Here is a 15,677-nt window from a genome sequence, read left to right on the forward strand (position 1 = left end):
CAGTGGAATTACAGCTCACTTTTATATAGATTTGCTCACTGGGAAGTCCCACCGATTTCAAGATTTGCAAACACAGATCAATGTATTTAAGCTTTCAGCCTTACCCATTAACAAAGTTTCCAAGCTTGCTGTTTTCTACATAGTCTGGTCAATGGAAAATTTTTCAGCTGCTGTACTGTAGCGATTTTTGACTATGGATCATGGCCTACATGGTTCAATACATCAGGAAGGTACCAGCCTGAGGAAGACCGAAAATGGAGATTGAGTCTACATTACAAGAGTGTAATTGTAGGGCTATTTACTTAGGTGTAAATCCAATTAAATCCATTGGATTTACTTCTGAGTAGGTGCAGGCGAGGTCTGATCCATCCAGAAGATGTTCTTGACATATTTCTACAGGAACAACAGAAAATGAAAAGTCTGACACAGATTGTTTTTTTCATGGGTTCTTTCCTATGGCGCTATTTCTACAATCTTTATATGACAACAAGCATTATCTTGTATTACAACACTTAGGAAGACCTATATTTAGTCCACCTCAGCTTCACAGACTAAGACATGGGAATCAATAGATACAAATCTTCCTTTTCCATTGTTGGAATAGGCAACAATATTCCACAAGTGACACTACTGTATGCCATATGAGGGCACATCCCATTTAAGTTAGTGGGACTTGCCTCTTGGGAAACATCACAACACACACATTGGAGAATGCCATGTTAAGGTATGTTTATTTCAAAACAACTTTTTAGATCTAAGTTATCAATTTCCTGGTTGGTATTGAGGGGGGGGATCTTAATCTGCCATATCTGGTTTAATGCAGGTGTTTTGAGCATAGCTGCCAAGTCAAACAACTTTTGCGGCTCTTCAGAAGGGCAATAATTTGGACTGGGACTTCAGAGTCTTTACTGATTTATAAGTCTCAGGTCAGACCTGGCATTTTCTCGATTTAGGTAGAATTATAGATTGGATTGTATTTATAAGCTGCCCAGAGTCTTAGGAGTGAGACGGGTGGCAATAAATTTAATAAATAATAATTTTCCACACCGCGCTCATGAAGTTTTAGGAAATCTGAATGAAGATGGAAAAGCTTTGAAATTTATCTCTCTCTGTAAATGGAAACTCTTTCTTTCAAGGGTGACCCTGGTGGGTTGAATCCATTATGTGGGTTTAACAAGCTGCATTTGCACTTCTCAATTGACTTTGGAGAGGGTCCCCGCAATCGGGCTTTGTTGTGGTGAGGCAATAGGGATAGGAAGCCCAGTCCCATTGCCCACCTCCTGATCAGAAAGGGATCACCTTCACACGAGCTGGGTTTTTCTGGACACCGGGCTCAATCTTAGCCTGCCTTCGCCTTACACGTTGATAGTTTAATCAGCCCCAGATCACATGTTATGATACACGGTCGGGATCACAGGAACACCTGGTCTAAAATGAAGTGTGGTTGGTTTGCGGTTCAATGGAAACATCCCACTTTTGGCTACAAACCAGTTCAGAAGAAGGCTGTTGTGATGATGATCTGCCTATTCCAGGGTTCTTTGTACTTACGTCCTACATAACATGCAAGCCTCTCATTAGTAATACCTCTGTAACTTGACCGGAGTGATCTTCTAACCTGCCTGGAGAGGTCTCTGCCAGCACGGCTGATTCTCATTGGACCAGGAAAACAAAATTAAATCCGAGTTAGTGGCTTTGGGTAAAACCCCCTTTTACATAACCGAGTTTAGAGCAGAATGGTCGCTCAGAAGCAACCGGGACTGACTGAGACGGGTTTCCTTTTCCACACGGCTGGCTCTGGGGATGCTGAATGGAAATTGATGGAGGGGTAGTAGAATGGCTCAGTCATTGTCAAGTCATTTGCAGGCAGCCGAATGCTCGGTTTACATCTGGGAAAGTAGATCTGGGAATCCCCAGGCAAATGCAGACAAGGTAGACGGAACCACCGACTTGTTACTTAGGCATACGCCCTACGCCCCCCCCCCCATGCCTCCCCCCCCGGCTTCCAGCCTTAAGGAAATGAAAGCAGAGCCGCTTTTGGTCGGCTGGAACTTTTCAGGGTACTGGAATCTGCCCACCAGAGGGGCAGCTGGTAGGGAGCTGCTATCCAGTACATACTGAGTAAGCCCTAAATGGCAGCAAGGAAATACAGATAACTTTGCTGCCCCTTTCAGCGGCCATCCGGAGTTTTGGAACCGAGTGCAGCAGCGCAATTTACGTGGTTAGTTTTTGTACAGGCGCAAGTCTGGGCATCGGAACAACTGTGGTAAGGGAGACGGAGCGGGGAGGGGGATGGGTGTCTGAAGCTAGAAATCTACATTCGCCTCGGTCCCGGAACGCCTCCACTCGAATTTACCCCGAACAGGCACTGACTGACGGGAATCGCAACCAGTACGATTCTCTTAGAGCTAGGCAGCCCTAGACCATAATAGTCGACAATGACTTGGATGTCGGTGCGATGGAAAGCTGTCTCTAAACTTTTATTTATATTTATATGTGTGTTGTATATACAAATACATATACACATATAAATGTGTACATATATACATATATACACATACATAGACACACATGCCCATATATGCACACGTTTGTATATGTATATGTTTGTATATGTATGTATGTATATGTATACACACACACAGGATAATTTCAGCGTACTGTCATGGATGTCATCTTGACTTTGTTGACTAGATCCCTACTTTATCAAATCAAGTTATATGTCTGTACATCGTCCTGATGTCAAGACAATTGGTTAGTTTCACCGAAATCTGCTAAACCCAAAGCAAACAAACCTCTACAATGTAGAGTCCACATTGTGCATCATTCCATATGAATCCAAGCTTATTCTACAGTCAGAGTCTAATGTGATGTCAGAAACCACCCCATAAATTGAAAAAGAAAACTCAAATTAAATAGTCAATGCGTGTAAGTGGGTAGACTTTTGAATTAGATTTATTTCAATGAAAACTGATGGGCTGTACGACCCTTTCCTTTTAAGAAGAGTTCCAGAATCTTGGAATGAGTTAGACTTAATGCGGTGGATGACCCTTTGACTCAATGGCCGCAAGCACATCTATACACCAATCTTCCATTCGCCTGACCTCAAAGAGAGACTCACAGCTGTATTAACTAACTCTGGGGTTTCAGAGATATACGCTTGGGCAGTGAGAATCTTCACTCAGAAACTGCCGGGAATCCCGGCCCTCAATCAAGCTGCACTATTTAGCGATGACATGATAGCAGAATTCCAGTATTTGAGGGGCTGCCACAAAGAAGAGGGGGTCAAATCAGTGGTGAAATCCAAATTTTTTTACTATCGGTTTTGTGGACGTGGCTTGGTGGGCGTGACAGAGGAAGGATACTGCAAAATCTCCATTCCCACCCCACTCCAGGGGAAGGATACTGCAAAATCTCCATTCTCACCCCACTCCAGGGGAAGGATGTTGCAAAATCTCCATTCCCACCCCACTGGGGCCAGCCAGAGGTGGTATTTGCCGGTTCTCTGAAGTACTCAAAATTTCCACTACCGGTTGTCCAGAACCTGTCAGAACCTGCTGGATTTCACTCCTGGGTCAAATTATTCTCCAAAGCACTGGATGGCAGAACAAGAAACAATGGTTGGAAACTAATCAAAGAGAGAAGCAATCTGGAATTAAGGAAAAACTTCCTAACAGTGAGGACTGTTTCCTTCAGAAATCGTGGCAGTTTTTAAGAAGAGATTAGACAGTCAGTTGTCTGAAATGGTATAGGTTCTTCTGCTTGAGTAGGGGACTGGACTAGAAGACCTCCAAGGTCCCTTCCAGCTCTCTTCTATTTTATGTGTCCCTCAAAAAGGTAGGTAAGGCATCTTTTGCTGCAAATAATGGGATATGAATATGAGGTCAATTCCTTTTCTTTTTCATCACCATCACTTGCACATTACCAGCATCTGGATACTTCCCTTGCTCGAAAATAAATGCCAATGTCATTACCAATTTCATTCAGTCTTCCAAGCCAAAAAACTGATAGACTAGCAGCTTGATTCCTATATACCAGTAGGTTTCCTCAGAAATAAATTTGAGCTAGGACAAATGGTCAGTTTCATTTAATCCCAGATAAACTCACACGAAGGAACCTTGGGTCTCGTTCTTTATGCATAGTTATTGAATATTTATGTGCCTCTCTTCCAGTAAGATTTCGTAAAACGGTTTTAAATGAAGCAAGAAGTTTGCTTTTGAGTGGTGCTGACAAATCTAATGCAACTTTTCTTGAATATTTACTTCGACTGCGAGTGTCAGCAAAACTGGTTTCCAATACGATCCTTGAGAGCCACCCTAGATCACAATAGCCGAAAACGATTTAGGTAAATGCTATTGAAATCGACAGGCTATGTTTACCTACAGGACCTACAGTATTATGCAAAATGGAACGAAGTGGTTAGGAACCTATCAACACGCTTCAGGTTTAATTCAGAGACATTTGTGGGGGGGGGGATAAATACTATTCAATGCAATGCTTCCTAATAATTTTATGCATAGGATCCTGGAAGGATGCGATCCAATGCTCACCCACTGAAAACACTGAGGCTTCACTTTGGGGTGATATATATCCAATTGGGGAGCACATTGCACTGTTATTTTATGGCTTTCCTATTGCTGTTGCGGCTGCTGCCTCTAGTAGTTCCTGCAAGCCCCGCGGGAAAGGAATCGTCTCGTCTGAATTGATGTTAGCTCTAGTTTTTGTAAGCGTTGAAGCTATTTTTTAAAAATGAAATAAATCCACCGGATGAATAGAACTTACTTCCGAGTAAGCACGGATAACAGTGTTTCACATTGCGCTTAAATACCTCCTGAAGAAATTCGCTTCAATTCTGCCCTCCCCGCTTTTCACCCGCTCCCCTTTTTCAAAGCACACGCAAAGTAATTAGTAATTAAGCAAAGGGCGTAAGACGTTTTTCCCTGTTGCACAGCGGAACGATTCTTCCCTCGCCGGAGAGCCAGACGGCCGCTTTTAAAGGACGGACGCCGTGTTCCTGGAATGAGGGTGGCAGCGGCTCCGGCGGCAAATTTAGTCGAAAGGTGGTCACCATGGACGACCAAGGTTGTCCCCGGTGCAAGACCACCAAATACAGGAACCCTTCCCTCAAGCTGATGGTCAACGTTTGCGGACACACGCTGTAAGTGTCTCTGGCTTGCAGAGGAGCGGTGGGAGAAAGGCAGGAGGCTCCGCTGTTGGGGCTTGACGCCCCGAGTCTCAGCAGAAACTGAGGATGGGAAAGCCCGTTTCAAAAGCTAACACAGCCCTAGAACAGTGGTTCCCAACGCCCCACAGGGGGGCAATTTGATTTTTAATGGGGGCAATTTGAACCTTGTTTAAACCAAGTTAATGGCCATTTTAGGCTTCCTCCGCGTGAGTAGAGTTCACTTTTTGAGTAAAGTAAGAATTATATGTGTGTGTGTGGGGGGGAATATCAGGATTTTAGAGATGCTTAGGTGGGGCATGGCCAAAAAAAGGTTGGGAACCACTGCTCTAGAAGATACAGTCCTACAGGCTGAGCACCTACTTTATTACCTAGAGATAATGGAGATAAGCTGCAGTGAGAAAAATGCAGTTTGCAGGTGTTTAAAGGTACCCTTGTTTACATGCTAGGAGATCAAGTACTAAACCCTAGATGAGTTTTAAACAATTCAGAGGATTTCAGAGGATCTCTATGCAATAAAAAAGATCGAAAGTTCTCCTGGTATTAAGTATATTTATTATTGTGATGGTGAGATGTTTGTGTTTTGTTTAAGGCCAGCCTGACTATATTCATTTTTTTGTTGGTGTATAAGTTGTAAGTGTAGCTGCATGTTGTACCAAACAGTTGAACATAATCATATTTTTACTGTGCTTCTCTTTAATCTACTCTGAATATTGTTTATGGTTTCTTTAGCAAAACACCCACTTTCCAGAGTGCTACTGTTTTTATGTAGGCATCATTTGAAGCCAAAGAAACGTGTGGCTGAAGATAGTTGCTGGTAGATAATTTCTAATAGGTGTCAAATACTTTTTGTTGCCTACTGGATTTGAAAGGAGACATTGGTTGTGGAGTCCTTAGTGCTTTCTGAGGTTGGTTGCTTGCTACTTACAGATATTACATTATTTGATCAGGTAACATCATCAGTGCTAGTGAGCATGGGATTTGCTGCCTGTTTATATACAGTAGCTTGCCCTGCCTTGTTAATGGAGGTGTGTTTTTCTCCTTGGTAGATCCTTGATTAGGATATTGTACTCTGCTTTACTGCTTGTCTTGTATTAATCCTTGCTTTCTGGGTATTGATTGCTAGGGAGCCTATAGCAATAGCACTTAGATTTATATACCGCTTCATAGTGCTTTACACCCCTCTCTAAGCGGTTTACAAGTCGGCATATTTCCCCCAACAATCTGGGTCCTCATTTTACCAACCTCGGAAGGATGGTCAACCTTGAGCCTGGTGAGATTTAATTTGCCAAACTGCTGGCAACCGGTGATCAGCAGAAGTAGCCTGCAGTACTGCACTCTAACCACTGCGCCACCGTGACTCAGATATGTTCTGACCCTTTTGTTTTCTTTTTAATTTTTTGTATTTTCTCTTTTGAATGGTGTGTAAATGTGATTTATATGAAGGATTGCATTTATTTTTCTGAAATTTGTATCAAGTCAAGTCAATGTTTATTACAATCAAATATGCCAAATTATAGCATCCCAGATAAATGGCTGTCCAGCCTCTACTTGAACTCATCCAGTGATAAGCCTTGAATGTTGTATTGTTACATTCTTGAGCCTTTGCTCCCAGCAAATATCACAGTCCATGACCTGATGAGTTTCATCAGTAAACATTTATTTCATTTCTAGATAGTAATATGTTACTAACGATCATGTCTGTCCACATTCTGATGGAGTATAATTTCATATTCTTTCCCTTTAGGGATCTATTTGTCTCCTATTCTGCATCCCTCCTTTTTATCTCTTAGATTCAGAATTGTCAGGGCCTGAAAACTCTTTCTGGGTTCCAGAAGTGCAGAATATCTTCTATGTTTCTTCACTCTGATTGTTACTCTAGGAGGGTTCCTTTTGCATCCACTGTCAGATTTATTAACTGAAAAAAACTTTGTTCTTTCTCAGAAGCTAATATAAGGCTGTTTTCAAGCTTGTTTATCCTTTTTATTATATTAAAAACTGTTGCAATAATTTTCAAAATGTAATTTTGAAAATATGACATGAGCTGTTAAAATTTTTCTATTCTGTATCTCTTTGCTACTAACTTGTGGTGAATCCATATTTTTGAAACACATAACCTGAATAGAGGGAAATTAATAAATCAGTTAAAGGTTTTTATGATGTTGAATGCATGCATGTATGGAGTTATTATTGAAGTGAGAAATTCTGCTCTCTACTAAGATTCTACAGTGATTGTTTTTGCTTTTATTTATGTAGTGTCTACATAATATTTTAAAAATGCAGAAGGACAGGTTCCTGTTCCAAGGAATAGGAGTAATAAAAGGAAAAACAACAACAGAGGAATAAAGTGGTTGACAAGGCTAAATAATTTCAGTTGCTTATGTTTAGGGTTTATTACAAAGACAATAGTTCATTGGTGAGCTAATTGCTCCTAGAGCTGGGAGGTTACTCTGCAAGGAGGAATCATAGGTCATTGGTAGACATGCTGTTATATAGAAAGACTCAAGTTTGATTCTTCCTGCTTTTATCTAAAAGGATCAAGGAGTAAATGATTAGGAAGATCTCTGCCTGATTCCTGGACTATTGTTGCCAATAAATATTGCTAGGCTAGATAAAGTAAAAGTAAATTTCTCCATCAGGGGCTGCTATGATTTATGAGGGTGGTAAGTTTTACTCTTCTTGATTGCTTGCTTACTTATTTATTCAGCCAATTTGTACTTTGTTTTTCAGTACAACTGAATATTAAAGGTATTGAAGATAAAAAATATCTTCAAATGCAAAGTACAAAAAATACAAAAGCATTTTAAATCCAGTGCTATAAAGATGAACAGGTAAAGATTGGGTGAAATAAATGTGTTTTGTCTGCTATTTTAGACGTAGAGAGATTGGTGTTAAATGCATCGCTGTAGGGATGCCTCTTATTTGCTTGACAAATGGTGTGTGTGTGTCTTCAAAAGGAGCTTTCCTGCATATATTAATCTTTTCTTGAGTGTAAGCATGCCTGCCATACTTTGAGAAAGGAAAAAACGTACTTCAGCTATATCCCTTGAAGGTCAAACACCCTGCCAGCAATAGCAGATGCAGCACTATTGTTTTCAGCAAAGCTGTATCAGCTGCAAATATGATCCAGAGAGAGGGATGCAGTTTTTATGATGTACAGTTTTAAAAATAGAAAATTGGATTGTTTTTACATCCCCTTTAGCCCTCTATGGCTTCAGATTAGGAAAAGGATTTCACACTACAGTTATGTCTTAAATGCAAAATATATATTTTTGGCCCACTATAATAGTGGTGCTGCTGGCAGATACTTTTGCTGAGAGATCATCAAGGTCCGATTTTATTTTGACTGATGAACTTGGGTGAAATTTTGCAGCAGCAACTGATTAGGTTGAGATCTAAATTGGAATTTTTACTTCAAAAAAAGCCATTTTAGGGGCTTTTAAAGCTATATTTACTTATGCAACCTTATTAACTCCTCTGGAATCTCTGGAATAGTATACAAGTAGTCCTCACTTATGACTACAATTGGGACCAGAACTTCTGTTTTAACTTCATTTTCACACAAGTGTGCCTGATTTTACAACTATTTTTGCTGCACTTAGTAAGCAAATCACAGGGTTGTTAAGTGAATTTGGATTGTCCCATTGACTTTGCTTGTGGAAAGCCCCTTGGGAAGATTGTATATGGTGATGCTGTGGCTGTTGTAAATACATATTGCTTACCAAGTGCATGAATTTTGATGATGTGATTTAAAAGGGGACACCTTTTAAGTGTGAGGACTAGTCATTTTTCCGTGCCACTGTACAGTTGCTAAATGATTGGTCATAAATTGAGGATTACTTTGCAATTTTCTCACCCTCATAGTGTGTTCAGTAAAGGAATAGTGTACACAAAAGGGCTGCAACCTGTCATTATTAGGGAGAGCTGTTTATGAAACTTGAAGTTGGGTAAACATTGATGATTACTTAAAGGAGGTTTATTTGGTTTACGCTTTTTAAAAAGTAAAGTATAATTGAAACCAGTCTGAAACCTATGTAAAAGCCCATCCCAAAAGAAAGGTAGACTCTTGCATGCTGGACATAATGGAATTTTTCAGACACAATCTATTAAATCTGCTTGTTTGGACATAATGAGAGCAAGCTAGAATAGCAGAATTATTCATGTATTATTGTCTGACCGTTGAATATGGAATAACAAATGATAAAGAAAGATGGCAGCCAAAGTTCATCTGATAACAAATGTTTCAATTTATATTTTTAATTAAATTTATGGTATATGCCAGTGACTTTCCTGGTTTAGGACTAAAGAAGAAATGCTCTTTCTGAAAACACGAGCCCAGAAGTCAATATCTCCTTGAGTACACATTAGGGTATTGATAAAGGAGAATAGCTCAGGTTGAAATTAGGAATCCTTGGAGCTCTCTGAGCTTGGTTGTTTTCTTGCACAGTTTTCATTACGCAAACTGGGTTTCAAGAACAGTGCTCTGATGATGTTATCGAGTTTGGGTAATGAAACCTCTACAAGAAAACAACCAAGCTCAGAGAGCTCCAAGGATCCCTCACATTAAGGTATTCATATCCTTTTGTATTATGGTCATTGTAAAAAAAAAAACATTTAGATATATTTTGAGATTCCTAAGAATATGTGGTTATTTATAGATAAGCTTTTTTTCTCTAGTATTAGAATATGAAGCTACCTAATTCAAAGATAATTCAAAAGATACAAAGAAAATAATTTATTGTAATGTATATTAATATATAGAATTAGCTCTCACCAACTCTATTGATCTGATTCATCAAATTTTATTAGTAAAAATTGTTACCTTAGAAACTTAAGAGGCATACTTTCTTTGTTGCTGCACTTGCCCTCTTTAAAATGCCCTCGTATATGGAACTAAGCTTGTCCTTTTATGATAAAGACCTGACTTGTTCAATTGGCATTGGACTATGATAGTTTATGAGCCCACTAATACTGTATGCTTTAAGCCTGTTTTTGTCCTTGATATGGTTGCTTTTATTGTGTGATATTTTCTTTATCTGCTGTTTTAATCTTTGTAAAACCATTCAGATTTGTTGGATGGGTGAGCAGTCTTAAAAATGGAATAATACTACTCACTGTGCAATATGATTCCATAATAATAGTTGGATTAATTGAATCAATAACTTTATGGAGGACATACCTAACCAGTGGCCATGGTCACAGTGATTTTTTTACTTATTTCATAAATTTGTATAGCTGCCCATCTACCACAATAAACTCTGGCAGTGAACAAGATTAAAACAGAAAGTTAAAATTTAAATTGAACAGAAACCTACGTTTTAAGAAATGGCATCCTATTAAGTACTAATTAATCATGTTAGAGCTTTTACTACTCTATCCAGGAGGCAATAGGCTGGCTATTAAAGGAAAATCTAGAATACATTACATGAGTATTTATTTAGAAGTGTCTTGAATTGGGTCTGCCCAGAGATATTCTTCAATCGATTTTCATTTTTTGGCTAAAATGTGACCTCTCAGCATTGAAAATTAGTTTTGAATTAGTTATAAAATCTTAAGAGTTAATGCATCTTATTTAGTCTATTAAGTCTAAATGGCAGCTAACTGCAGGAATTCATATTAACATATTCCTGATACTGTAGATGAACACTTGTATCAAAGGTAAGCTCATGACCTTTTTCAATAATTCCTACAATTTTTATCCTACATTATTTCTAATATTAGTAAGAATTCCTACTTTCTGCTTTCCTGTAACTTAAGACAATTATTCTACAATATCTCTTGCCTTTTTTGGAAGACAGAAAAAAAAATCTTGCTCTCTTGTATTTGATATCCTTTTAAATACAAGAAAATTGCTGTTGTGTCCTTCCTCTTCTTTAGACCAGGCCAAGGGTTTTCAAATTTTCTTCATAAGCTTTCAGTTTCCTGATGGTTCTTGCCCTTCTTTGAAGCTGTTCCAATGTTTCTGAATTGCTTTTAAAGCCCCACACCTGACAAAATGTTCAAGTTGTGGCCTGACTAATGCAGAATTAAGTGGAACAATCATTTCTGATTTGGAAACTATGCTTTGCTTTTTATTCATCCTAAATTGCTTTTGCTTTTTTTCTATAGCCCATCAAACTGCTGACTCATATTCAGTTTGTGATCAAGTATAATTCCAAGGTCTTTTTTTCATTCAAGACCAGTGTTTCTGTTTCCAAAGTCAGGAATTTTGCATTTGCTTCTGTTTTATGTTTTTTTTTTCAACCTTTCCTTAATATAACAAGATTGTTTAGAATTTTAGGGTTTTTTCTAAGGTATTGACTATTTTATGTGAATAGCAGATTAGATAAGCATTCCATCCATTTTATCCAACTAATTAATAGAATTATGGTGGTTGCACATACTTATCTATTAGAGAATACCTCTCTTCCAAGTTGGTCTTGTATCATCAATTATGAGCAATGACTTCCAGTCTGATTGTAACTTCTAACTCATGTTTAATGCTCAGTTTTTCAGTTTTGTCTCAGTGTGATCCTAGTCTGCCAGTACAGAGCATTTTACACCTTAGTACTTTATAGTTTATCTTATTTATACTCAACATAAACCTTGTATTAGAAGGTGAACTTAGATCAGTGCTTCATTGATCATAGAAAGGCTTTTCAATAAGATCAAACTATGGAATGTGATTATAAAAATGAGAATTCCGCAACATCTAATAGTCTTCATGAGAAATCTATATATAGGTCAGGAAGCCCCACTGTGGACTTGATTACTATGTTAAACAGACTGGCTCCAGGTTGGCAGAGAAATGAGATGACTGCATACTTTCCCCTTATTTAATCATTCTATATGCTGAATATAAAGAGAAACTGGATTGAAAGAACATATAAGCGTGATTTAAAACTGGAGGAAGAAAAATCAATCTGCATTATGCTGATTATAGTACCCTAATAGCTGAACATGCATAGTATCTGAAAGCTCTAGTAAGAAAAGTCAAAGAGCATTGTTTTTTTTTAAAAAAGGGAATAAAATTAATATAAAGATGACCTAATTAATGACAATAGCCTTAGACCAGGCTAATGACCAAGCTAATGCAACCTGTCTTATAATTGACAATCAAAGAGATACTGTAGGTAGCTTCTGCCTGTGAGGGTAAACTATTAACAGTAAAAGAACAAGCAGACAAGAAATAAGAAGTGAGAGTTGAAATTTGAAGAAGCAGGAAAGAGTATTGACACTTTTCAACTTTGTTGGAGAATACTCCTGAGAATACTGTGGACAGCCAAGAAAACAAAATAATGTATTATTAAACAAATCAACCTAAAAAGTCTCACTTGAGACACAAATGTCCACATTTTCGCAGCCTTTACATAACTTACTAAGGAAGTTCAAGAAATGAGATAGTTAGTTGGCAAAATTATTGCATATTCTGGTTATCTCTGTATTGTTTTCATGGTATTTATAAATCAGCTGGGTCATGATGTTATCTGAAAACTTTGGCTTTGAAATTGTTTTTTGAGGAGGGAGGCAAGGATAAGATTAAGTTGTCCTTCTGTCACTCCAGCTTCATCCTCTAAAGATAATACCTAAAGGCTTGGCCAGGTCCTCAGCAAGTTCCTTTAGTATCCTGAGATATGAATAATCTGGGTCTGAAAATTTAAACACATTGAAAATAAATAGATATTTCCCTGAGTATATTTCTGTCCGTCTAAAGCTTCAGTTTTCTCCTTTTGTTTTGCTTGGCACAATTGCCTGTTGGAACAAACATTCTTTCATCAGAAAAGACTGACCTAAAATAGGAATTGAATAGTTTTTTCTTGCTGCTGCCTGCATTTTTAAAATCCTGATTGAGCATCTGCTATATTGATTCATTTCTTTTCCTTTGCTTTTGATCATACCTAAAGAAGCCCTTTTTTGTTTTTCTTATTGAGCAATATAATTACATCGTATGCATTAGTTTTTTTCTGACATCATCTTTATAATTCTGGCCTACTATCTCTTTTATTCCTAGTGATTTGCTTTTAGTGCCTATGTGTATCCTTTTGTTTTCATAACTCCTCTAAACTTTTTGTGCAATCCCATTCATTGTGCAGCTTTCTTCAATTTTTTTCTCCTTGTTGGAATTCTTTATATTGGTCCTTTTAATATCTTCTTTTTGGCAATTCCAACTCATCATAAACTCCTTTTCTCACTAGCTCCTCCTGCCATGCAGTCTCATCTAAACTGTTTAGTGTGCTGAAAATATTTTTAAAAATGTTGCAGCTTAAATTTTCCTTAAAACCAGTCTTCTGCATTTCTTCACTCTGAAAAAAAGTATCAGCAAGACAAATCAAAAATTTCCTGGAAGTACCATGCTCACCAGGATGTTGCTTCCCAACAAGTGATTAAAGATCTATAATTTGCCTTTAGAAGTGTCCATATCAATGGTTGCTGATTGTTGGTAGATACTAGGGACAGTGCTAGTTTCCATTTGTTAACATTTTTAACCTAGATTCTTGGTATAGTGCCACCAAGGTTTTTACTTGGATTTCTGTGTATGTTTGATTATGTTTAACATACAAAATAATAAAAATAATATTATATTATACAAGCAATTTTTCCTCCCTTTCTATTGCTTCTGTTGCTGTTTTACAGATTTAATCCTTTAGTTGCTGTGTTCCAATAATTGGAGCAATCACATTAGTTCTATTTTATACCTGTTAAATCCTGTTTGTCTATCTGTCATGATTTCATGTTTATCTTGTTTATCATATAGAAATGAAGGCAACAAATTTAATAAGTGTTTTTCCTGGTTTTTTAAAAAATTTAATTAGTGGTTTAATAGTCTCCATTACAGGATTATACTCCCATTTCTTTCTACAGCACATGTTGCCATCATGTGACTTTTGCAACGTTTCCCCCACTTGCAGAGCTGGGGTGGGCGTGGCCTGTGTGCAGGGTGGATAAAAATCAATGATTTTTTTAAAAAATCAAAAAAATCAGATTTTTTTGATTTAAATCGGATTTATTTTAATAAAAAACTTTTGAGGTAAAAATCTATCGTAAGATAGTTTTCTATTTAAGATACATAAATAATTTAGTTTATTCAGCATGAAATGGAGCTTAGTTATGTAGCATGAGGCTGTATATTCTGCAACACTGGGACTATCGGTAAGTCAACAGTGGGTCAAAGGAGTAGCAGAGGTGACAGTTGCTCTTTAAAAATTATGATTTAAATCGAGTTGATTTAAATCAAGCCTTTTTACTAGTGATTTAAATCATGATTTAAATTGTGATTTAAATCAACTCGATTTAAATCAAATCCACCCTGCCTGTGCGTGATGCATTTGGCTCGTGGGCTGCCAGTTTGACATCCCTGTTTTGCAGCGATTGTCTGTATTGCAGTATTTTTATCTCCAATACCCATAGAAAACAATTTGAAGTCCTCTGTATTGAGATTACTGTACTTCATTGGATCACATTATTTTTATTTATTTATTTATTTATTAAAATTTGATTTATATGCCGCCCTTCTCCGGAGACTCAGGGCAGCTTACAATGTGCTCAGCAATAGCCTTCATCCTTTTGTATATTTTATACAAAGTCAGCTTATTGCCCCCACAATCTGGGTCCTCAATTTACCTACCTTAGAAAGGATGGAAGGCTGAGTCAACCTTGAGCCTTGGCGAGATTCGAACCTGCAGTAATTGCAGGCAGTTGGTCTTAATAACCAGCTTAATAACAGGGTGCCTTAGACCACTTAGACCACAAGGCTCTTTACTATTTACTATTTCTTGTGAAGTACAACCACTCTTATGCCAGCAATCCATCATCCAGACCGTGGCCGCAGAATTGAGATCTTGACAATCAGTACCATTTCTGAAGCCAGGTATTCTTCTATCCTTTTCCAATTTTCTCTCATAGATAAGAAGATGGATGAGAATACCACCTGAATCCCTCTGTTTTTAAGTTTCTTTCCTAGAACTTCAATACTCTATCAGTAATCATATAGATGGTTATAGTTACTTTTGACTTTATCCTTTGTCCTTAGATGGATTAGTAGGAGGTTATAATTTTCAATAGACTTAATGTTTTAAGTCTTTAAAATAGTTCTGCCATATTTTTATTCTGTGCTCTTGTAAGATAGCATACTTAATCAGACACTACCAACAATTATAGTAGTAAATCATTAACAACTTTTATTCTTCATCAACAAGAATTATTCTTCTTGCCTTCTTTTAAGAGTACAGGTGCATCCTCTCTGCCCTTTCGAGATTTCTGGTCTCTTTTCCAGCATTTTTTTTTCTTTTCCCCTTCCCTGAAGTTATAGGCTTTGTTTTGTAAGGATCTGAAAGTTGTTCTTGAGTTTCAGAGGTGCTGACTGTTTCATCTTCTTTACCTTCATTATAAGTGTAATTGTTGTCTGCAAGATTCTCTCCTCTATGTTGAAGCTTCAATCTTTGTTCTTTCTCTTCAAGTACTGCTACATGCCACCAGTTGCTACAGGCCTATGCCTACAACTTATTAAGAAGGAAGTGAG

General features: G+C 37.7%; 1 protein-coding gene across 1 annotated transcript in view; it reads left to right on the top strand.

Annotated features, from left to right (window-relative positions):
• The first annotated feature begins 4,680 nt into the window (after positions 1-4,680).
• The window catches only part of MNAT1 (MNAT1 component of CDK activating kinase), a 118,976-nt gene continuing 107,979 nt past the window's right edge, over positions 4,681-15,677 (top strand). Inside the window, exon 1 of the mRNA XM_034433542.2 lies at positions 4,681-5,155. Within this exon, the coding sequence (XP_034289433.1) occupies positions 5,067-5,155 (89 nt within the window). The 5' untranslated portion in view covers positions 4,681-5,066. The remainder of the gene's footprint in view (positions 5,156-15,677) is intronic.

The sequence above is a fragment of the Pantherophis guttatus genome, chromosome 1 (assembly GCF_059756535.1).
Source record: "Pantherophis guttatus breed Tessera chromosome 1, ASM5975653v1, whole genome shotgun sequence".
NCBI lineage: Eukaryota > Metazoa > Chordata > Lepidosauria > Squamata > Colubridae > Pantherophis > Pantherophis guttatus.